This window comes from Falco cherrug, chromosome 3 (genome assembly GCF_023634085.1).
Source record: "Falco cherrug isolate bFalChe1 chromosome 3, bFalChe1.pri, whole genome shotgun sequence".
Classification (NCBI taxonomy): domain Eukaryota; kingdom Metazoa; phylum Chordata; class Aves; order Falconiformes; family Falconidae; genus Falco; species Falco cherrug.
In genome coordinates, this window is record NC_073699.1 from 97,740,041 (window position 1) to 97,763,833 (window position 23,793).

A 23,793-nucleotide genomic window follows, 5' to 3' on the forward strand; every position below is an offset into this window, starting at 1 on the left:
TAAGGGATATTTACAGTTCTTAGCTTACTGTGAATCTTCATGGCCCAGTTCCAGCCAAAGAGAATATCAGGGCTAAAAATACAGCTCCACAGATGCCTGGTGTATCTAGACAGCACTGGGAGGCAGCATGTTTCTGTGGATAGGGCACAGAAGTGGGAGTCCACAAACAAGGGCTCTCTTTGAAACAGCTCTCCCACCAAATCATCGTCAGGTTTCAGGAGAGCTGTGTTACCTTCCTGTGCTTCAACTTTCTATATATGAGATGATGCTAATGAAGCTGTTTGATTTTGTACAACGCTTTGATAGCTTCAGATAAGATGGCAAAATTAGGGCCAAACAGTTTCCTGGATGGTACCGTAAGAACCACGCCTCCTCCCCCTCCTCCTAGAAAAACTCCCAACCAGTTTTGTGGGTTTTTTGTCAGTGGTACAAACAGAATTTCTATCCCTCAGAACACAGAACTTAACCTGTACACTGAATCAACTGTTTATAAAAACATAGTGGATTTATGTAATTTCACAGAAAAAGTGCCCTGTGGGAGTTTTAAAGGTGAAATATGTACTGCTAAGGAAAGTAGCTCAAAGTAATCATTCACTTGGCACTGTAGTGACACCAGACAGAGCCACAAAGGGCTTGAGGCTTTGCTCAGCTCTGTCCCACGTGAAATGTACTGGGAGAGCAGTACAGCCTCCCTTCCCTTTGCTGTGCACTCATCCTGTTCTGCAACGGCTGCTGGCTGGCTGAACAAAATGTGTGTGTGTGTGCAAGCTTCTTGTGATCCAAGTTTCTGTGTAAGGGTTGGACACAAAGGAACACCGGCTTGCAAGGAATCAATTTGAGTTCTGGCTCCCTGCAGTCAGTTCTAAAATTTTAGTTAGTGATTAAATTGCAGATGAAGTATCATGTATATGGTATGTGGGTAGAGAAAGGCTCATTAATTCTGGCAGTAATCAGTCTTGTTTGGCTCTACAATCTAGAACCAGTTGTGCTGAGGGTTCTAGAAGAATAATCTCTTTATTGCAATTAATATTTAAACAGCTGATAGTTAATAAAATTATTGTCTATACTATATCTCTAAGAAAAAATGAATTCAAGGAGATGAATCAGAGCTGTTGGAAAAATCCTCAGCATGCCTTTGGCATGTGCTAGATAAAACTTCTTGTCATTTAAGACAGCACAGTTGTTTAACAAAAATTTAAGAGTCTTTGTATAAACACCATTCCTATTATAATATCAGTTTTGCTAAAACGTTTAAAAACGCAACAGTGGCACAACTTGGAAATATCAAAAGTAATTCCCAGTCTGCCTTTGTCCTTTTTTAGTAATTATTAAAGACAGATGGTCTTTTTAAGCATTAATACCTAAACAAACAGCCAGCTTTGATCTATGTCTTATAATTCTTACTAGAAAATCAAGACTAGTAAGACTACTGCAGTGATTAGCCAAAACACTCCAAAAAAAGTTACAGCATGTAACAAGAACTGCCTTAGGCTTTGGCTTCAGAGACTTAATAGTCTCAGCCCAGTCTCATAAAATGGCCTGGCATCCCAGTATTCCAACAGACCACACCAAACAGACTTTCTTCTCCTTAACGCTTTTGTAATACTCCCACAAGAAGATCCCCAGTTGACAGGTTTAACAGAACCAGACACATGGATTTAATTCAGGAAAATGGCCGAACTTTTGGCTTTTGTGATTTTTGTGATTAGCCTGTGAAGTCAACACTAAACTGAGTGGCTTGCTTAAACTTTGGCTGCTTGAGCCAGTGATTACTTGAAAATCTCAGCTTTAATTTGAGAAAACATGTATTTTCTCAGGACTGTTGCTGTCTAGAAACCTGCCAGCATGAATCACAAAGGCGCAAAACCCAGAAGGTAAATAAAAATACAGTTTTAAAAGATATTATGTATTTTTAAGCTAATCTTAAATGGTTTTGAGGGGTGAGATTGTTTAGTGAAGAATTTTTATGTTGATGGGTGGCAACACAATCCAGACCTCACTATTACAATGTTTAAATCAACCTGACCTATTATGAAAAAACCATGGTGAGGGTACAAATAACCTTTCAAGTTATGCTAACTAGGGGGTGGCAACCTTTGGCGTAGAAGCAGTAAAAAAGGACTGAGAGCATTTGGGATCAGCAGCCCCTTCATTTTACTCAGCTGCAACCAGAACTGCGTGACTACAACCTTTATTCCACGGTCTACAGTTGTGTTATTTTCTTCTGTCAGTTCAAAATCTCCATCATACTTACATTGTATTTTTCACAGGCAAGTTTGAAACACGGGGTTGATTTGTATCAGCTGTCTTTGTGTGTGTTGGCAAGTAGGGCAGCTTAATAGGAATGGTTCTGTAGAGCAAAACAGTTGGTGCTGAGGACCTGACATTCGTACTATAGCCGTTTGAGGGGGGAAGATGTTTTGGACTAGCTGTAAATTGTGCTTTAGATGCTGTCTGGGAGTGTATCTTCCATTTAACTTCATCGGAAAAATACCCATTTTGTACACCCTAAGACTGCTCTACAATGTGAATTACAGCATAGTAGATGGGGCTGATTTGAAGGAAAAATATAGTCCCACTGTGAACTAAAACATTAACATAGACACAGGCATTATCTCTGCAAACAGCCTAGTACAGCCCTATCCCACATTTCATCCTTTCAAGGGATGAAAGATGTCATGGACAGCATCCGCCACACTCAGTTCTAATAATTTAAAAAGTGAGCATCTGCTTTCAGCTGAGACTTGATTCCCTTTATTGTAAATGAATAAACAGATGTCCCCGAAGAATTCGTTCCACCTATTACTAGATGTTAGAAGACTATATATTAGACGACATTAATAAATGTGAAGAATGCACTCTAGAGGTCCTGACATTTACTGTAAAGAGAGCCTAGAAAGCCAGCTTATGCAACATGCCTACCCTGACAGATAAGCTGGCGAGCAGAATCCCATCCTCTGCCTATAGGAATAAGATACTGGTAGCTTAAGTGATCACCAGTGAGATGCATTTCTGCTATGAGTGGCTATGATTCTAGAACTAAAATAGTTTTAGATAAACTTTAATTTCCCGTATTTTGTATTTTGTAAAAGAAAATCTGTAAAGAAGACTTTAAAATTTAAGTTAGTCCTTTTTTTGCATATATGTGGCTTAGGAAAGGGTTGTATTTTTTGTCGCAGCTGTGTATCAACAGTTTCAGTGGAATCAGTGTTCATATTAGGCTGAGATATAACCTCTTTCTTAAAGTATATGGAAAATATATTTTTTTTTCCAGAGGTGAGTCTAAGCTAGTTGGTAACTTTGAGGCTCCCAGTGCTGCATCCAGATTCCTCAAATGCTTACTTTTTTTTTTTCTTTTCATTATTACTTCTGCAGTGAAATACTACCAGCTTTTGTTGGTGGCTGTCAAACTGTTCTTTTAGCATTGCCTGCCTCCACTTCTCCTTGTAGAAAGTGTTTCACATTTGGTACCACAGTTTTGCTCTTCAAATTGCACTATAACCTATTGCACCTTAATCCAATGCTTTCTCTGCAAGCATTTTCTCATTCGCAGTAGAGACCATCAGTGAAATCTTTATGATCACTACATTCATATCCCTGTAGTATTGTGTATTTTCAGGGTTCAAAGGTCTCCCCCTACCTAACTACAGAGACATTTTTTTTTTCTGGTCTCATTTTCTGAGACTGTAAATCTTCAACATAGTGGTGCTACAAGTGTTTCATTTGTCAATAGTCAATAGCACAGGTTTTGCCACTTCAACTCACTGCTGTGCAACAGCAGGACTATGACACAGAGACAGATCTGCAGAAATGTCTGGTCAGCTTCATCAGCACAGAAGCTTAGACACATTTGTGTGCTTCCAAAGTGACTTAATTGGTATTTGGCTTTTATTCTTCTTAGACAGCGCGTAGATTTTCAATCTAACAGCCAATAATAGCTGTAGCAGTTTTGTGCTTTGTGGGAAAAAACCAGGGAAGACTAAACCATAACCCCACATGACAAATTCCAAGTTTAGTCATTTGTGGGTTTATTTTGAAATGTAAACTCTGAGGGAGAGCAAATGGATGGGAACATGAAAGACCAATACCTTCTAACCAGGGGAGAAATCGAGGGCCTGATACAAACTGCACGCTTCAGTTACAGCGGTGTGGAATCACACCCAGTGCTTTTCGGCCAGGACCCTGGCTGGTTTTGAAATGGACTTGAATCCTCTATATATTGTTTTCCTGTCCACTACAGCTCTCTGTGGGCAGTATATTCAACAAGGAAGGGTCCTCCTGCTGTAGGCACACAGGCACCACCATCCCACCCCTAATCAACAAGAACAATTACACTAATGAACTGTTTTCAGCCTTTTGATTTACTACTCAGTCTTCGCTGCTGTTGATCATAGTCCATGTCGGTGGGGCCCAGGGCATTCCAGGTAGCAAAGTTCTGCCAGAAGATGTTCTGGAGCCACAATTGTTTTGTTCACAACATCTGCAATCTGACAAGTCTTTGCTAAGGCCAATCAATTAGGTTTCATGTGGGATGTGTCCCAGAACAGGCATGTTAGATGGTGCAGGCTTCCAGCCTTGGACATTCAAGTAGTTCACCCGAGATGTCCCCAGAGACAAATTGTAAGACTACGAGGTTCAATAAGCAGTCCTGAAGTCTGTATAACTTTCAGAACTCAAGAATCATTGGTTGTGGTATGATTTAAACCACAGTAAACTTAGAAAAAATTGAAATAACCCGTGAACTGAAAAGCCCTGCTTTTCAGTCAGCTGTATCCCCAGTACTTTCCCTTTTAGAAGATCAGGCACAGTCCCGAAATCCCGGGAAACAATTGTGCAGCACAAAGAAAGAAGTGTACTGGTTTGAATTTGTGTTTAGTAGAAATAAAGAACGTGATACTTAATGGGAAAGGGAGTGTCACATCAGCATAGCTCAGTGGGATCTCACATGGTACAGTCTGAATATGAATATTGCTACAGGGATTGAAAACAGCAGGGTGATTTCAGGACATTGTTTCGGGACACAGCAGAATTCCAATAAGAGTCTGTAGGATCCCCAGAGCTGCTTGGCAAGTATGTCAGATGAGGAGCTAGAGTATCATCTTTGATAATGTCTTCCTTACGGGGTGATGCTGTTCTTAGTCCAAGTATAGACGTACTGGTGTAAACAAGTGCAGGGAGCCTTTGCTTACTGGAGCCTGGTTCTTGCACAGAACATGAACCGCTGGAGAGTCAGTGCCTGGTGCTGTTGATGTGAGCCAGTCTAGAGGTATGCAGTAATGTGCATCTCTGGCTCTATTTCTCTTCTCTACAGGCTGGGAGATGTAGCACTGATTCCTTCTGTATTCCCTGCATCCCTAGGTGTCTCTGGGCATTCTTATGGCAGAGTGCACTGCCCCTGGGGCAGAGCTGAATCTCAAATGTATCCATCTTTTTATTGCGGGGGCTATTGACCTGGGAGGTTTGGTAAACAAAAGTGAGGAAGGTGAAATAGTGCCAGGATACCTACAGAAGTTAACTATGAGAAAGACATTGAGGTGCTGGAGTGTGTCTGAAAAAGAGCAACAAAGCTGATGAGGGGCTGGAGCACCAGGCTGATGGGGAGCGGCTACCGGGGGGTGTTGAGCCTGGAGAGGAGGGGGCTCAGGGGGGACCTTATGGCTCTCTACAACTACCTGACAGGAGGCTGCAGCGAGGTGGCTGTCGATCTATTCTCGCAAGTAACAAGCAATAGGACAAGAGGAAATGCCCTCAAGTTGCTCCAGGGGACGTTTAGATTGGATATTAGGAAAAATTTCGTCACCAAAAGGGTTGTCAAACCTGGAACAGGCAGCCCAGGGAAGTGGCTGAGTCACCATCCCTGGAGTGATTTAAAAGACTTGTAGATGTGGCACTTAGGGGCATGGTTTCGTGGTGGACTTGGCAGTGTTAGATTTATGGTTGGATCTTTTCCAACCTGAATGATTCTATGATTCTATGATCAGAAAATATAATGAGCTTGAGGCTGCTTTAATGCAGTCGAGTGCCTTTGGGAAAAAATTATGAGATAACAGGTGTCAGGGGGCTATCTGGACCTGAAACTGAGTAGGAGTTTGCAGCAATATCCAAAAATGAGCCTGTAAACACTGTAAGGCAGCAGGCTAGCGACTGAAAACTGTCAGTTGGTCCATCACTGCGGCTGTGACCACATGTCGCATGCAGTTGTAGGCTTGCTGATAACAGAAATATATCAACGGTTTGGCAAGGTTTCAGAGAACAGGAGGGGGGAAGGGGGTGCCCTTGGAGCTTAGGCTCTGTCCGAGTCTCTCTTGGCACCTTCTCTAAGTCTGGGACCTGAGGACCTTAAAAGGACTGAACCAAATTCTTCCTTAAGCTATTTCTAGATACAGAGGTGCAGGTTTGCAACAGACAACCAAGTAGAACAGCAGCAAAACTTGGCTCAGACTCTTTTGCTTAAGTAAGTAATAAGTTAACGAGGAGAGGAGTATCCTGCTCTTCATATTTTTAGAAAACAGTAGGAATGATCCCAGTAGGTATGAGGAAAAGTAGTGAGAAATGGAATGATATAAGCAAGTCAAAGTAATTATAAAACAAATCCTGCTAGGATGCAGAATAAGAAGTCCCTGGAGTCCTGTTATTGAAGTACTTTAAAAATAGAAGGGAGAAAAAAATGAGCAATCCTACACTGACAGAGAGTAGAGAACTGTAAATCTTCATCTTTGATTTCTATATAAAAATTCTGAGAATAAGTCCTTTATTCAAAGAAATTGCCACAACTATTCTACATTTTTTGCTTGAGTATAAAAAACTAAAAACCTCAGGATTCAGTCTCATGTGTCTAAGTCTAACTTCAAATACAGTTTCTTGGGTTTCAGTGGTTTTTCTCCCTTTTCTTGCAAGAAAAGGGAAAGCTCTCCTTTAGTTCTCCCTTTCTTCCACCCCTCTCCTCCCACCTGTGTGCAGAATCTGGATGTTTAAACTAGGTGTTTAATTGGAATGTTTGTCTGCACAATGTTAGCAATGAAATCCATGAGCTCTGGCAGTCGTACAAACTCATTTTTTTTTAATGAGAAACTACGTAATCGTTTATAGTCTGAACTGCATCTGTCATTTAAATCTGTTTGTCGTACTTCTTATCACGAGTATGCTCATCCTGGATATGTTTACATTGATTCACAGAATAATTTATTAACTAGTTCCCAGTATGAGAACTCATGGATTACTCATGACCTCAAAGCAACTCTTAAAATTGTTTGAACTCTTAAAGTGAAATAAAACAACTAATAGATACAAGACAGTATGTAAGTTGCCATTTACAAACAATTCAGTGCAGTGACTTTGAGCAGTGATCTCGTACGTTAGTATTCATGATTATAAATTTTTAAAAAATTGTTAAAAAGATAAACTTGCTCAGGAACACTAATAAATTTTAAGATTATTATACAATAAAATAATAATGTTTCAATCAGAATTGTATTTGGCTTAGACTATGGGGAATAGAAAATTCAGATCTAAACTATTTCATAATGCTTTGTGGAGGTTTATCTTAAAAAATATCTTCTGAATTGCCCAAGCAACATGCAAACGTATGGTCTCAAAACACCTTTTTAAACAATTTCTCACAGAATGTAGCAATATGCTTATTTATTTTCCCTTCTCCATCTTCTCTGTACTATCTCATATATAGTAAACAATTTATAATAGATATTTTTTTGCTTTAATGTTTAAAATTTGGCATCAGAAAATAATTTCTAGTAAGTGGATGAACTGAAGAGCCCCATCTTGCTGAATAAGCCTGCATCCAGCAGCCATTAGCTAGGACATACACAAACAGGAATATCAACCGGTGGTTTTGTCATGTGATCTCTTCCACTGCACATATAAATATAGAACATGACCATAAAAAGTAACAGAACATGCTCTCTGTGAAGTAATTTATTGCAGTTGATGCTAGCTTGGTATGCCAGCTGGAATTACCTTCCCAGCTCCTACTATTTTCACATATACAGATAATAAAGACTGTGCACTGCAACAGGTTCCAAATGAAAAAATATCAACATTAATAACAAGAAGCAAAACCCTGCAAAAGCAACTTCCGCAAGCTTAACTGTTTGAAAATGTTTGCTAGTGACTCACAGCAGGAATTAAAGAGCTAAATGAATACTAGGGCTTCACCATTTTCATAGAGGGGCAAAAATACTGCTTTTTGTACAATATAAATTTCTTTCTTTGCTGAGCACAAAAGATCTAAGGATTATTATACATATAGGAGCTTTCTTTTTGTTTGAATTCCTTATTCATTAGTTTGTAAGCTGCAAGAGCTGAGCTAATTTATTTTTCCAGGGCATTTTCCCCTCCCTCTTTTTTTTTTTTTTTAAGGGCACCATGTATGACATCCCAACATGACAGGAACTCAGTAAATCCCCTCAGTCTCCACACCGCTGTCTCTGAATGTCTACAAAGCTACTATGCCATAATCGCAACTCACTGGCTCATTCACAGCTTTACATTATAAAGCAAACAGTCTAGACAGCTGAATGACAGAATTACTCTCTTTTCTCTTGCATTTATAGATATGCTGTCATCTTCATTTGCTTTTCTCTACTCTGTGCATTCTGATACACTAATGATTAGCTTTCCTGTTTGGATTCCACACTGACTCTGTGGCTCTAGGCTATAAATACAACCAGAGCCCAGATGACATCACATCAACAAGGTCCTGGGGGGCCGGGGGGAGGACCCCTGCTTCTCTCCTGCTCCTGGGTTAGCTGGTGAAAACCAGATTTTTCAAAATGGTTAACCAATGTGGCTTTACAATAATTTTTTTTTCCCCCATCGAGATGGAGATAGAAAAAGCCTAGTGCCTGGAAGCATCACTCTCTGCGGTGGAAAATACTGTTAAGTTCCACAGAATAGGCAGCCTTCAGTTATTTTCAGGTCTGTCTGTAGTATAGATGAAATCTGTGCAAAAAATATGTGCAAAAAAAAGAATGAACTACAACATGTGTTTGGATGCCTATAAAAAATGTGTACCTAACAGGCTTTATGTTAACAAAACTTAAGTAACTGGACTGGGTTTGTTCTCACTGAGAAAGAAACTTAAGTCTGTAATATTCCTGGTATTTTAACTTCAGAATGACATGTACATACATATCATGTGGCATTTGATTGGTGCTAAAAGATAGTTAAATGATAAAAGCATACTTTCTTGCCTTCAACAAGTTGCAGAAATCTATGCAAGCCTGATAACGTGCAACTAAGACATATGGATACACGTGGCCAGCTCTGGTGATGTTTATGACAAGATTTTTATTATTTGTTACTTTTCTTAATGCCTTTGTGACTGTCATTCCGGACTGCTGGAAAATCTCTTTTAACTTTTTTTTTCCTTGTTTTGTTGCCATTTTTAAGATGAAAATTTCTAAACTTTACAGCTGAAAAAATCTCAGAAGCTTGACTTGAGGTCAGAATGTTGTAAAGGTAAAAGCGGGGAGAAGCTATTGCCATTCTCATGTGAAGGGCAGAGAAAATCATACCTATAGCACATCAGCACAGAAGGCCAAACAGTGAGCCACAGCTTTTATCCTTACCGGAGCTGGGACACCACCACCACTTCAGAACATTGCATTACACGATCGGCCATTGGAAACTGTTCACTGGGGAATACTTTATCTATGAGCATGATGGTTTTGTGGGCCACTGGGTGCGATTGTATTCACAGCCAATATAAATGACTGCTTGAGGCCTGTACCAATGGGAATTTTGCCTGTTCTCTGTGAGTCATGACCCACTTTTACTCTCTGAGATCAGGGACAGCTGGAAAAACAACTGATCTCTTGCTTGGAACTCTATAAATCTAAAGTCTCGCCTGGAATATCTGCGCTTTTTTTTTGCTTTTTTTTTTCTTTACCTTGAGTACCCTTGCTATTAAAACATACTGATCAGAAAAACTTCTAAATGGTGTCTCTAAGAACAATAGTGATGGAAATAAAATCAATAATTTACAGCAGCGGCAGAGAGTTCTGATTTGAAAATACAGAGTTTAATGAACTATGGAGCAGTGAGCTAGGGGAAAAAGAACTGAAGACCATGGACAGACTGTGCAAGTGAAGTCTTCATTCTCTGCATGCTCCAGAAAGGAAGGTTTGCGGGTGGTCCCACTGAAAAACTACATGACTACTGTACCCAGGAATCATACAGTGCTACTGGCCAAAACCTTGGGACCACTAGAACCTACAAATGAGATCTCATAGCAACTCCACAGCTTCCCTGAGCTTTCTAACTGAGGGGAGAATTTAAATACTTGCCAATAAAATAAGTACGTAAATCAACTTGATATAAATTGGTTTTGCATTTTCTTGGCAAAATGCTTTGCCTTTCTTCCAGAATTGGCCTAAGCTGGACCTTAGCTTGGAGAATATTGAGTCTACAGGCTAGTACTGATTTTTCTCTCACTAGCTTATGTGCTGAACTCAAAGTCTGTCATATAGCATCCCTGGGGTCCTAGCAAAAAGCCATTCTATTCCATGGCGTTTCCACCTTCCACAGAAACACTGATACCACTTACAGCCATAAAGTGGAAACCTCCTTTCATTTCTTCAATGATCTTATACATATTGGTACAGAAAAAGTTCTTAACTCTGAACCATGGCTTTCTGATTATTGCAGCACCTTGTTGATAAAACTGAAAGCAAGCCTCTAAGTGCACTCTATAAATAAACTAACAAATAAAAGCAGATGCAGGGATGATAACTCACAGGAACACAGCCTTTTTAATACACTGCTTCTTGAAATGCTAGGTCACTTTTCTTACCTCTTGAGGCTCTTGACATTGAGATGCTAACACCAGGAAAGATCTCTGCGCCTGGAAAGCAGCACGTACCATCTCTGCCTGTAACAAAAGGAGGAATATAAATTAAACTTTAGCCTGCAACCCCCCATACCTCTTCTTGGTAGCTCAAAGTCAAGTGTGACAGCTCAGATCTTTCTTGCTGCTTCTCATCTAAATCACAGCAATGCTGACTAGAAGAAATGTATTACAGTTTTGGCTTAGCTATAAATTTTTTTGAAGTCTAAGGTTAAAGTTCCCTATCTTCAGATAGGGGAGAAATGAGTTGATATGCAGTCTTTTGGTTATCGTTTATAAGATTAGTCACAGGAGGACTTAATTTTAACACTTCAGAGAATGTCTAGGGATTTTAATGGCAATGTTTATACTTGAGCGCATGATAACAACTTATCACTGCTGAGAACAGCAACCTGTAAACTTTCTGTTGAACAGTAACTTAGACTGTAGTGATGTTTAAGAAGAGTTGAGCTTGGCGTATTTGCTGAGGGGCTACGCTGTAATTCATTCCTTGCCTGTCCTCTGTGAGCAGATCCTAAGATTGATGGCTATGAGAGATGGTGGCTGAAGACTTCTGGGCAATTTTCCCCCTCCAGAACTCTAGAATTTGGGTTAAAGCGGCGTCTGACAGCAGGTTTACATGCTAACAGTGTGGATGCGAGCTAAATCTCTGCACTCCCAGGTGTTCCCCACTGCTCAAATTTCTGGTCTGTTTGGTGTTTTTGAACACTACACATCTTCTGTACATTATGAACTATGTACCTTGATTAGAATCTAATTGCTATTTCTGTACCACCTATACCTCATTCAAGTGGATGAGCAGTGAGTAGGAGAAAGCATTACTGGTATAGGAAACAACTATTCATAAGTGATTTATATTGCTAAATAAAAACCAAAGCAAATCAAATGCTGCTAAGTTAATCTAATATGAATAGGTACATTTATAATCACTTTGTGAAAGAGTGGGGAAGCTCATGCTGCTTTTCCTTGGGGTTTCTTCAATCTATAAAGAAAACAGTGAAATTTTATACGCAGGCCTATATGGATGCAACTTAAAATACAGAAAAGTCAGGAAAGTTGAAATTGTAGCAAAGTAAAACAGCCAAATTGTGTTTACTGATCTTAAAATGTAATGGCATGAATAAAACATAATCTGTTAGGATGAAAATTACTGCAAGGAAGACAGTAAAAGAGCCCAACTTGGACAGTATTTGCGGGGAAGGGGATATTATGGTCTGACAGGCTGAGATTTGGAAGAGGGTAATCATCTCTATAAATAGATGAAGAAATAAGTAATAAGGGAAATTGTATGAGTGTAGGAGACTTAAATTTTCCAGACATAGACATAAATACCATCAATAATAACAAGGTTTACATATTTTTAGACATTTCAGAAGACTGACTTTTTGGTTCAGAAATTCATACAACAACAAAATGAGTGCTATTTTTTTTTTTGTGTAAGGAGGATCTTGCAGAACAGCTGACCAAAACCTCATGTTCTAGGAGGAAGTGATTATGGATGGATTTGGTTCTTCTTAAATTGCAAGACTGACAAAAATAAATCTATAGCTAAGGCTTGGTGTCTTAGAATGGCAAACTTCTAGAAAATAGAAAAATCAGTGAATGAAGATGACTGGACTGAGGAATTTAATGATTTGAGTGCAGGAAAGGATGGATTTACATTAAGAATGGAAATAATCTATGCATGCTGGGCAGGAGGGAGAAATTGTAGGGAGGAGCTAGAGTCTCTGAATGAATAAATAACAAAAGAAAGGTACTAGGAAGAGGTACAAAATGCCCAAAGAATGAGAATAGACCTCGATTATCAAGGAGAACTTTCTTTCAGGCATTATAAAATACAGAAGCAAAGGAATGATGGATAAAGGCCTTGTTGAACTGTACCTTGCACAGAAAAGTAAAACAAAGCTGTATCTTTTCAACTACCAGAACAATAAAGAAATAAAGTGATTAAATGAGGCCATGGTAATGACCTGAAGGGTAAGCTGGGCATGCCTTCATTGTTCTTGATGTATAGGTTACCTGTTATTGAATACATGCTTTTCCCTAGTTTCAAGGAAGCTGATGTACATGAAGATATTGAAAGGACAGCTAAGGAGAATGATGATAAATCAATGGGAATTACATCATTTGAAAGGGAAGTCAAATATATGTAGCCTAGTGTGACAAAATCATTAGTCCATATTATTTTCGTTCTAGAGTACTGAAGACACTGGCAGATGGAAGCATAAGTAGAAAAGATTTTAAATATATATCAATTGGAGATAGTACCAGGTGAAAGAAGTATGCAATGATGGATTGGTCAAATATGTCCAAGAAGAGGGAGAAAAAGTGTATCAAGTGATTTCATGGCTGTTAATTTGACTTCAGCACTGTGCACATTTAGAACAGATTTGAAATGAGTGATTAAAAACACATGAAAATTAAAAATGGGAGAAGTTACAATGAGATTATCTGTGGTTAAAATCATTATTTCTGGGGATTATTTAGAGTTTTCTGTTTGTTAGACAAGAATAATGTGTCAGATCTAATATATTTATATATTATATGAAACACTTATTGAGGGTACTCATAGGAAACTATGCAAATTAGTATAAAAACTCTTAAGTTGGATAAGAAGCTGGATAAATGGAGACAACAACAGGGTATATTACAGACGGTGTTATTTGAGAGGAGGAAAGTTGCCAGTTGTATTTGTCAGGGATTAGTTTTAGGAACCACCAATATGTTTATTAGTGTACTAATAGCAAGAATTAGGTGTGCACTCATAAAATTCATGGGCAACACAAAGTTAGGAGGTTTTAATGTTGTCAAGAAGGACTCACTCATCACTTGAGAAGAGTAAGACAACTTTGTTGGCACAGGTCATATGCATAGGATAAAATTTAGCAGTCATCTCCCCCTCCCGCCCCTTTAAAACAACGCGTAATTTGGGATGTAAACACAGATTTAGTTAATTAGAGAAGCTGAAGACTAGAAAATGTAAGTATACAAGCCAGGAAGGTAGCTTTATGAAAAGAGCTTATGCAGTTCTGCAGTGGATGTGGCAAAACATTTTTAGTAGAGCTACGGAAGTTAGTACCATTGGAGAGGACATCCTCCAGAATTCTGTGTAAAGCACTAGTCATCTGTGTTAAATAAAGATGAGCTTAAATCAGAACTCATGCAGAGTAAACCTATTTGGATGTTTAGAGCAATGAGTATCTGTCACAGAAAGATAAATTTTAAGTTTCGCCTGTTTTGCTTAGCAACACATTGGCTAAGGAACATGATGATTTTTTTCTCATATGTAATGTAAGTAACAGAAGGAAGAGAATGGTAGTGTCAGCAATGATCACACAGATCTGTAAACTGGGTCATGAGTAATCATAGTCTCGAATTTAAAAGACTTCCAGCTATCCAAAAAGTGACATTCAGAAGGGATCTTCCAAATTCCTACAAAGGACCAGCATTATTTTAAGATAGTGCTTTAAATGCTGATCCAACAGATCATAAGCATGAGCAAAATGCTCTTAGACATAGAAAATTAAGATTGTTTTGTGAGTTCTTGTACATATACTGAGCTGGTAGCATCTATGAGGTTTGAAAACTGTGTCTATTTGGCACTTTGTTTACACTGCATTAAATCCATGCCTTTGCGTTCCCACTGGTCATCCTGTAGGCTGAGGAGGAATTTTTTCTCCACTCAAGAGTACAAAATAACAACTGGTTTCTTGTCTGATATTTCACCTCTTTCTGCTGAAGCACTGGAATTTGGTCAGAGCTGGAGACAGACTGTTGGATGATGTACCCTAAAAGACTGACATTCCTTGAGTATGCCTCATACATGTGTCTTGCTCATCTGGCTGATGTTAAAACTACTGTTGGATGTGGAATCAGGATGTACTTCTCTTGTATTACTCTTGTATGTTTATTACTCCTCCTTCTTTACTGCAGTGTGGCCAAGGCCACTTTCTCAAGATGTCTGGGAGCTTCGTTAAGACAACTGCTATTGAGGGCATCCAAACCATTGGTGACACTCTTTGAGTTACTTCTGGTGCATTAAAGGTGTGGCTTTTTGCATTTCATTATTACTCTAAATTTACTATAGGATGTTGGAAATGTTCAGTAGTCAGTGGACTAGATACTGATTGCAAGTCTTGTGCTATACGCCCAAAATTTATCCAGCCCCAAAAGTTTTTAGTTGTGTAGGGATCCGAGCACTCACATCCCTCACCTTTGAATTTAAATCTTAATCAACGGATCACACGAACACAGCTTTTGCATTTTACTAGCAGAATTTTAGAAGACTTCTGCCACATTAACTTTCTTCCTTCCCCAACAGCATTAAAAATGTCTGTCTGAGTTTTACTATTTCTGAGCATGTGGTACTTCTCTCCATGCATCCCATCAAAGTAATAGAAGAGCTTCTTTCTCATTAAGAATGCATTAGTTCAGTCTAACACCATTCCAGTTCTTTCTTTTAGTCTTTGAAATGTGACACTTCATTGCTACCTCCTTGTATTCAGCAGGCAGGCTGTCTAACTAAGCAGACAGCACTGTCTTTTTTATAGGGAGATGACTCTTTCATTAGACCCCCACATGCAGTGAAGATTAATGGGTGAAAATGGACCAGGGAGGGGTGGGTGGGTGGATTTTTCCCAACAAAAAGACTGCCATAGAATGTATCAGCCGAAACTTTTCAGTTACTATGAATGATAATAATGAAACCTGAGTGTCAAAAATGGAGGGGAATCATGAGTCAATTTATCTGAGTAACCTAGACCATAAACTTGGTCTACCTGCAGGTAGAAATGGGCATATTTTGGAGCAACAGGTAATTGGCATCTAAAAACTTTGGGTAATCCTTTTGGCATTTCTGGGATTATGCACGGACACAGCAATCATCAGACAGATTCCTCAGTTGAGGGGAATTTTTTGAAGGCAGCAAGTTCCTCAAAGCATTTCCTACTTTGCTTTTAGCAGTTCGTTCTAGAGGCTGGAGGAGATTGCCTGTGACTGTGGACCTGCACGCCGGCACTGTGTGGCATTCCGTTCACCACCTCTGTTTCCCCATCAGTAAAGTGTGGAATGAAGTGTCTTAATCTTTTTCTCAGGTGTGTTTGATAGCTGACTTAGGTGACTGACATGGTTGAAAGAGCTCAACTCCGACATCTGTGCAGTGTCAGCCCAATTCCATTGAAACCCGTGGCTGACTGCCGTGAGGGTCCCCTCTGTCGCCATCGCAGTAACGGCACAGAAGACCCCTCTGCAGTTAAGCCTGCAAAAGCTGATGGGGGAATCATACGTATTTAGCAATCATCTTTTTAACAGCAACTTGTTTAACTCGCTGTGTCACAACACAATGCTGATTTTTGATACTTCTCAGAAGCCACTGCCTGAAAAATTGCCAGAGGCTCTGTGAGAGACGTCTTAACAGTGACAATGCCTCTGACCTGTCTGAAGCAGTGTGAGTGTGGATTCCACCCAAACTTGCCCTGTTTCAGATAGAGCAGACACAGATCCACTGAACCCGAAGCTTAAACTACCAGTTTGCTTTGGCAAAGTTCAGTTCTCTACAGCAGATGTGATCTTAGGATCTGTCTCTTTCTCATTTAAAATGTTTTATTCAGTGTAAGTTGTCCATCACTCTGGTATCCAAGCGGTAATAAATATAAATATTATTTATGTGACAACGGTTGAGTGAACTACGAGAAGAAATAGGGACGTGCATTCAGATCTTGAGTTACAAGTAAATTCAGTCTTAAAAAACAATAAAAAACCTAAATAGAAGTAAAAGAAAAAAAGGATTCCCTAATGAAATTTAGTCAAGAAAATTACCCTATTGACCTGATAATATTAAATTTGTCGAATGTTATTATATTTAATAACATTCTTCCTCAGAGTCATAGCACTCAAAAGCAAAATGTAAATATCAGAATCCACTGGACTTCTGTAGTTGGAGAGTAATACAAATCTGCATATAAATACATGCTAACATTAACAGTGATAATTTGCAAATCAAAATACAGATCTATATACATTTTGGATTTCTAAAATACACTTTATGACTTACTTCGGAAAAAAAAATAGTGAAGAGGACATGAAGGAAAAAAATTGGCATTTAATGGTCCAGAGTTCTCATCGCAGTTTCTGCAGAAGTAATCTTGGGTCCTTTGGGTTTAGCAAAAGACACCAATGACTGACAGCAAATGACAACTACAGATGGAGCTTCACTGTTATGAGCAAAGACACCCATCTTTCTCTAGAACGGACAGTACTGCCAGAGGAAGAGGAACAGTTTGTCTTTTAAATTTTGCTTTGAAGAGCCTCTTCAAAGTGAAGTGGCAAAGTGGCTGGTGGCTGGAAAGGAGAAGCAAGAAATGGAAAAAGAATAGAGTTTAGATTAAGTATGGGGCTGCCATAGAAACTATCCAGGCCAGCTGAAGAGACTATTTATTTTGTACAGCTAATTGGCTGATAGAGGTTTTTTTAAAACTGGGCCAAATGCTGAAAAGTCTGTGGCAGTTCTCCAAACAGAGCACTTTTTATACTGGAAAAGGAAAAGGAAAGAAAGCAAAAACCTGTCACCTTTCTCTTACTGGTCCACGCAGAAAACAGGGTTGAAATTCTAGTCAAAATTGAAGTAAATGGGAGATTTGCCATTGATTTTGAAGGAGCCAGAAAGCACCCCAGATATTTTCCTTTCTGTTTTCAGACAGATACATTTAACTACCACCAATCAGCTGTCCTCTGTTAGTGTTTTCTTTTAGTGTTTTTCAGCCTCCATGGCTATGTCTATATTAGGGAATTTTTGCTCAAATTTCTCAGCATTGTTACTGTCTGTTCAGTACCAATCTGAGGCTATATCAGTGCTGGTCTCTCCAGCTGTTTATATCTGCCAGTGTATTAAACACTGTGTCATGTAACTGTGCACAGTGCTAGCCAATATTACTTCTTTGTTGTTTCAGAGTAGCATCTGTATCGAGGTGTGGTTGTTTAACCAGGACACCAGATTCATTAACTTTACCTTTTGGTAAGCTTGACTGTGACCTAAACTACTCAGAGCTCTTACCTCTGCTGGAGCTCAAATCACATTGGTCTTAAAGATCTTTCAGTGCTAATGACATAAGACAGACAGAATTGTTTGGGGTAAATCATTGCTGCCGTTTTATCCTCCATATGAAACAAACTGTACAGATGTACTGGAATAAAGGGGTATTTAAAGCCACAACAGCTGTTTTTACATTAATTACAAAATTATTGCCTTAGATAAAAAATACACAGGTTCTGCATCTTTTGAACCAATAAAATTTACCCCAGTGTTCCAGAATTTCCTCTAAGCTGGCCCAGTTTTGGATGACATGAATTGTTCTGATAGATCTCAAGGACTGTTAACTTTTAAACCTAATGAATACTATTCAAATTTCAGCTTTGTTAAATAATTAATTATTAATCTTGGTAGTAGAAGAAGTCTGTCACTGTTTCAAGTAGATATAAATATTTGGCTGCAGGGCCATTGCAGCTACTGATTATTGCCAAGTGAAGCAGCAGGTGATCATGTTCTCCCAAAACTTCTCTAATAACCTCCACCCACCAGAGAAGAAGAGCAAGTCCAGACCAGACCTCTTAACCAGCTGATGCTCTCCTAAAGCTCAGGCTGCTTTTGTCTCTTTCAGATTCACAAATCCTTCATGAATCTCTTTTACAACAGCCAAAAATCTGCATCTCTGTTAACCCCTGTTCATTACAGCTTTTACATGGAAGTTCCATAAACAGATGTAATGTATTGATAGTTAAAGATTCCAGAAGATTCAGCATAGAAAAATACTGAGAATTGTGTGCTAAAAGTCTACACATTACTGAAGATGTGGCCAATTTACAGACTAAAGGGTTTTTTGTTTTCAATACCATTCTTTCCTGAACAGTTCGGAAAATGTTCAAGAATTCAAGTTTGCCATTTACATTGCAGACTGCTGCCTTCTGCAAAGAGTCAGTCACCTGCTGGAGATTTCAAAGCTGCCTCAATGCACAGCACACAGTCATGGATCTGCATTTAAAGGCCTCCACATCAGTAGAAGATGCTATTGGCACATTGCAACACCTGATCTCCTAGTCCCTGGTGCTTATCTATGGACTGGACACCCCCAAAATTGATTGTCAGCTGTGTGGAATTTGTGCTGTCATGTGCTGCCTTTACAATATGGAATTAGCAATAATCATAGAAACAAACAGCTGATAAAAACAGCCAAATATTTTAAGGACAAGCATAAAAACATTTTAAAAATGAATGGCTTCTCTACAGCGCAGAGGATACATCACTAGAATCTATACTACGCCACCATTGTTGGTTGGAGTTTCTAATAACCAAAGACTGTGTCACAGTATATTTTATGAGCTTTAGTAACAGTAAACAGCTTTTAGTAACCTCTTATGAGTAACAGCAAATAGTGATCAGTTGGTTTTGACCTGCCTTCAATTCGTCCCCAGGACTCCCGAGGTGAAAGGCTAACACTGTAAAATAATGACAACTCAGAAAAGTATACAGTTTTCCAGGGGGGAATTACTTTACCTAAGAACGTTAGGGGAATATCCTTTATAGCACATGCCAAAGGTTATGCCATGGCAAAGTTGTAACTGTTTCTGAGTAAGTATTAAGGAGAGTAGATCAAAAGCGCCCCAACCTGCACAGGTGTTTCTGGAAGTTAGCTACAATCTTCCCAAGAGAGCTCTTACAGCTAGCTCTGCATCCTGAGCAGCCTGCAAAAGCAAGCAGGTTTCTCAAAGAGAGATGGGAAAAGAAAACCAACTCACTTCAGGATTTCATTAGAGAACAGATAATGTGTAAACAGAAACAGTAAAGTTTCACAGACTTTCAAAGCTTCTAGTTTCTACTATTCCTCCTCTACTAAGAGCTACATTCTGTACCTCTGAAAGCATCTGAAAGTCCAAACTTTGGCTGTTATCAAGATCAACCGTATTTTAAATTCAGGTTCCTTTCCCCCCCCCCCCCCCCCCCCCCCCATGGACATCTGAGTTCAGAGTTCTTTGGAGGGCCTGGTTGCCTGTATCAAGGAATTATTTGTGGGGAGACCTCATTTCCCCGTGAAAAGGCAAACCTACATTTCCTACATGGAACAAACACTGTAAACCAGCATCATCAGACAACCACAGAGACCTCAGGGACCTGCAGGTCTCCTTGTCATCTGTACAATCACGGTTTTGCCTGCACTGGCTGCAGGCACTCCAGTCATTTCTCTGATGGGCTGTTTTGCCCTCGAGGTCTGCTGCTAAGCAGCCCCACTCACTATCCTCAGCCATTCCCTCAGAAGCCCTTCTCAGTGAAGGTCCAAATCCGTGCTAAGGGAATTTCAGAACAGGCTTTACAATTTCACAGGCTTTAGGATCTCGTTCATGTGTCCCTGATTTAACAAATACAAGTTCTAGGAAGTTCAGATGCTTATTTCTGTAAATTAAAAAGGTGACAGCACTTGTTGAGGTTATAACTTCATCAATATTCTCCTAACAGTGCTCACTGGGCACCCTGCTGAGCAGCTGATTTGACTTTCCGTGTCCGACAAGTACCAGATGCCCTGATAAAAAGACTGGAGAACCATCGGTTTCTAAGAAATCGCACTATCTTTAGAAAGAGAGCTTGGATAAATAGGTTTTTACATTGAGATGGCTTTGTGTATGTTCTGCCTGTCACGCATTTCAGGACAACTGGTGACAATGCCCAACTCATCCTGCAAGTAGTCCCACTGAACGCCCTGAAAGCAACTCAAAGGCTAAAAGAGCTAGAATTAGTTTCCTCGTAACTTCACTTTTATCACCTTGGAAGAATCACAGAACCTGACTAAAATGTGCTAACGTGGAAGGAAGTTCAAAGCTTAAATCTGACACATCTATAATGATATTTAAGGTTTCTTCCCACCTGAACCATGCTTTACTTTTCAGAGGTGCTAAATACCAAAATGCTACATTTACTTGGAGAGGGGGCCTCAGCCTCTCTGTAAGGCAAAGTTATCTACATGCACAGTAATGACTGAAAAGCAGATCTGACCTAAGGTGGTTTTTTAAACAGAACATGGATTGGGGCAACAAGAAAGAAATTTTTCATCCTCAAAGATCTACTTCAAGATCCTAAGTCAATCTTTTTATTATAGCTCTGGGATTTAGAATAAAACATACAATTAAACTTAAGAAACAAAATAGCAAAAACTAAACTGCTTTGCAGTTCATATTAATTATGGAAATATATAGTTCAATTTATGGATGTCAATAGACTAACAGAAGTTAGCAGTGACATGACATGGTTTAATCTATCCTAATGGACTCTTCAATATTCAGAAATCTGGCCATATTGATCATGCAATTCATACTGAATAGAAAGAGGCAATACACATTTGTGGCCACATTCTACCCTCATCATTCCTGACAGCACTCCCAGCTTATTTAAAACAACATTCAAACCGCACATTGGTTTCCCTTGTGGCTTAATTCTCATTATTCACTGAACTTCTTTTTGCTAGAAACTGACTGAAGAGCCAGATTCTGAGCTCATTGTTTGGTTTTTTGCTGACTGCAGTGAACAGCCTTCTCAGTTTCCAAGCCCAGCATTTCTATACACTCAAAACAGTTGCAACCACCAACTAGCAAAATAAAAGCAGGTCAGGGATGGGGAGGCAGGATGAGTGAAAAGAGTGTGCACGTGCTTTTTAGAAAGAATGAGACTGAAAATTAATAAAAGATTTGCTCATAGCCTGTAGCAACAAATGACATCAATTAAGCATGGGAGATATGTGTCCCAAAACAGAAAAGAATGAAAAAAAAAAAAAAAAAAGAATATTCATGGATGTGCATTTCTCAGCTTGAAATAGATGTGCTTAAACAATGTTACTATTCCAACTTGAAAACTCATAATTCTTCACAAGAGATACAGGAACCATGAGCACTGATGCCAGCAAAGAGAGTTTTCAGTCACAAGAGGTTCATGCTGGTGACAAAAGCAGGGATACTGTCTATCTGCTCCCCTGTCTTGGTCTTCCTGATGGATCAAGATGGTTTAATTTGCCAGTGGTTCACTGGAAATTAGTGTTGTGAGAACCACAGACCTTACTGTTCTGAGGCTGAACGCCTGAGATGACTGCCGCCTGTGCCCTCCCAATCCTGGACTGCTTTGCATCAGTGAGAAAAGTTAAAAGTCTGATTATCTTACCAAGGCTTCCTCATGGGCCTTGGATCTCTGCCAACTCTCCGTCTCCAATCCTTCCTAATAAGTTGCTCCCAATTTTGCACTGACAAGTGTCCTAGGCCATGACTTTGCAACAGGCTCTTTGAGACACTCACACTGTATTTGTGGTGGTGAGTGCAGCTGGTCCACACACTAAAGCTACCTGTCATTTAGCTGGCTAATTTAGCCATGTGATTTTATCACCTTATGATTTTTGGTTAAGATGACACGGTGGTTTTCAACCTGTGGGACACATGCCTCTAGTTCTATACACTACTTCTCCTGGAAAACCACCAAGAAAAACAGGCTTCCTGTCAGTAGACTCAATTTTGCTCTTAAAGGGCTTCAATGAAGAATTTTTAGAGGATAGCAAAATTAGCATGAGCTACAGCATGTGATCAGTTCTGATTTAGACTTCAAATGGCTGAAAATATATTGTATGCCTTGATTAATTGCTCCAATCATTAATTAAATTAATTGGTAAAACATGGACCTTAAATCTAGTCTGAACAGTGATTGAGTATTATTCTGAATTCATCTGGTCAATTAAAAAAGCCCTTCAAGATTGGAATTTTTTCATATGAGCAAGTTATCCTTTAACATTTTCTTGGGCAAACATGATGGAGTTTTCTTTGGTTTCCCATTCCACATAAGGTTACCCACTCAAATCATTCCGATACCTTTTCCCTGGCGTTCTTTGGAGATCAGAAAATCCCACCGTACTGAGTGACCACCTTCAGGTATCACCCCTGCTTTCAGGGGCTGAGTTTTAGACCCTTACCCATATAATGGTTCCTGATCAACTGCACCACTCTGAAATCAACACAGGTACTACGGGGTTTAGTCTGGAACTACTCCATATGCAAAAAAGCCCCATGAAAACAGGTTATGAAGAACTGTTGACAGCTTTGACTGTTTGCGTTTCTGATTTCTTATGTTTCTGACTGAGGGAATGCCATATGGAACGTTCTCATATATTCCCGCCCCCACCCCCCTAAATTTACAGGTGCATGTTTCTCATGCCAGCAATACGCAACTAAATGCCCAGTATCGGCCACCACGGCATGTATTTTTCAATAGAGTCTGTTCGACTTTTGTCTCTTCCTTCCTTTTTAAATAAAAAGAAAAGCAAGGGGTATTTCCTGCAATGTCGGTGTCAAGAAACTAACAGCCTCATCCAGCCCCCATCCAAATTAATGGAAAATCTCCCACTCTTTCAGGGGGTGCTGGTCTAGACTTGCAACAGACAGGTTCTTCATACTCAGGAGCCACGTTCGTTCCCAACAAGGTGTCTTACAGTCAGACAGGTGCAACCACGTCTGCACACCACTGAACCTGACCCAATAAATCCTGCTTGGTTTGGAAGCCAGATCCAATCCCTAGGCCACAAGTGAAGTCATCCTTTGGAACAGAGCAATCAAAAGCTGTAAAGCTCCTAAAAATGCTACCACTTGGCTACATTGTGTATATTACATTTCCATCTCTCTTGTCATATTAAAATAAAATAATGACATATTAAAAAAAGCTAACATTCTTTATTGCTTTTGTTAGGAAGTATCTTGTAGTACACATACAGGTGAGAAATGTAGTTGAATTAGCATTACAAAATCAACATTAATATTGATAGATTTCCAAAGTTGCTTTTTTAGTTGATGATTATTTGTGGTTTTCTTCAGTTTTGGTGGATAGCTGTACTGTTTTCTACAATTAGTCTCTTTCT

The 23,793-nt window shown here is 39.4% G+C and overlaps 1 protein-coding gene across 1 annotated transcript in view; it reads right to left on the minus strand.

Annotated features, from left to right (window-relative positions):
- CAP2 (cyclase associated actin cytoskeleton regulatory protein 2) overlaps positions 1–23,793 on the minus strand; it is a 68,537-nt gene that overhangs the window by 25,373 nt on the left and 19,371 nt on the right. The window contains exon 4 of the mRNA XM_005434906.3: positions 10,811–10,888. Coding sequence (XP_005434963.1) covers positions 10,811–10,888 — 78 coding nt within the window. The remainder of the gene's footprint in view (positions 1–10,810; positions 10,889–23,793) is intronic.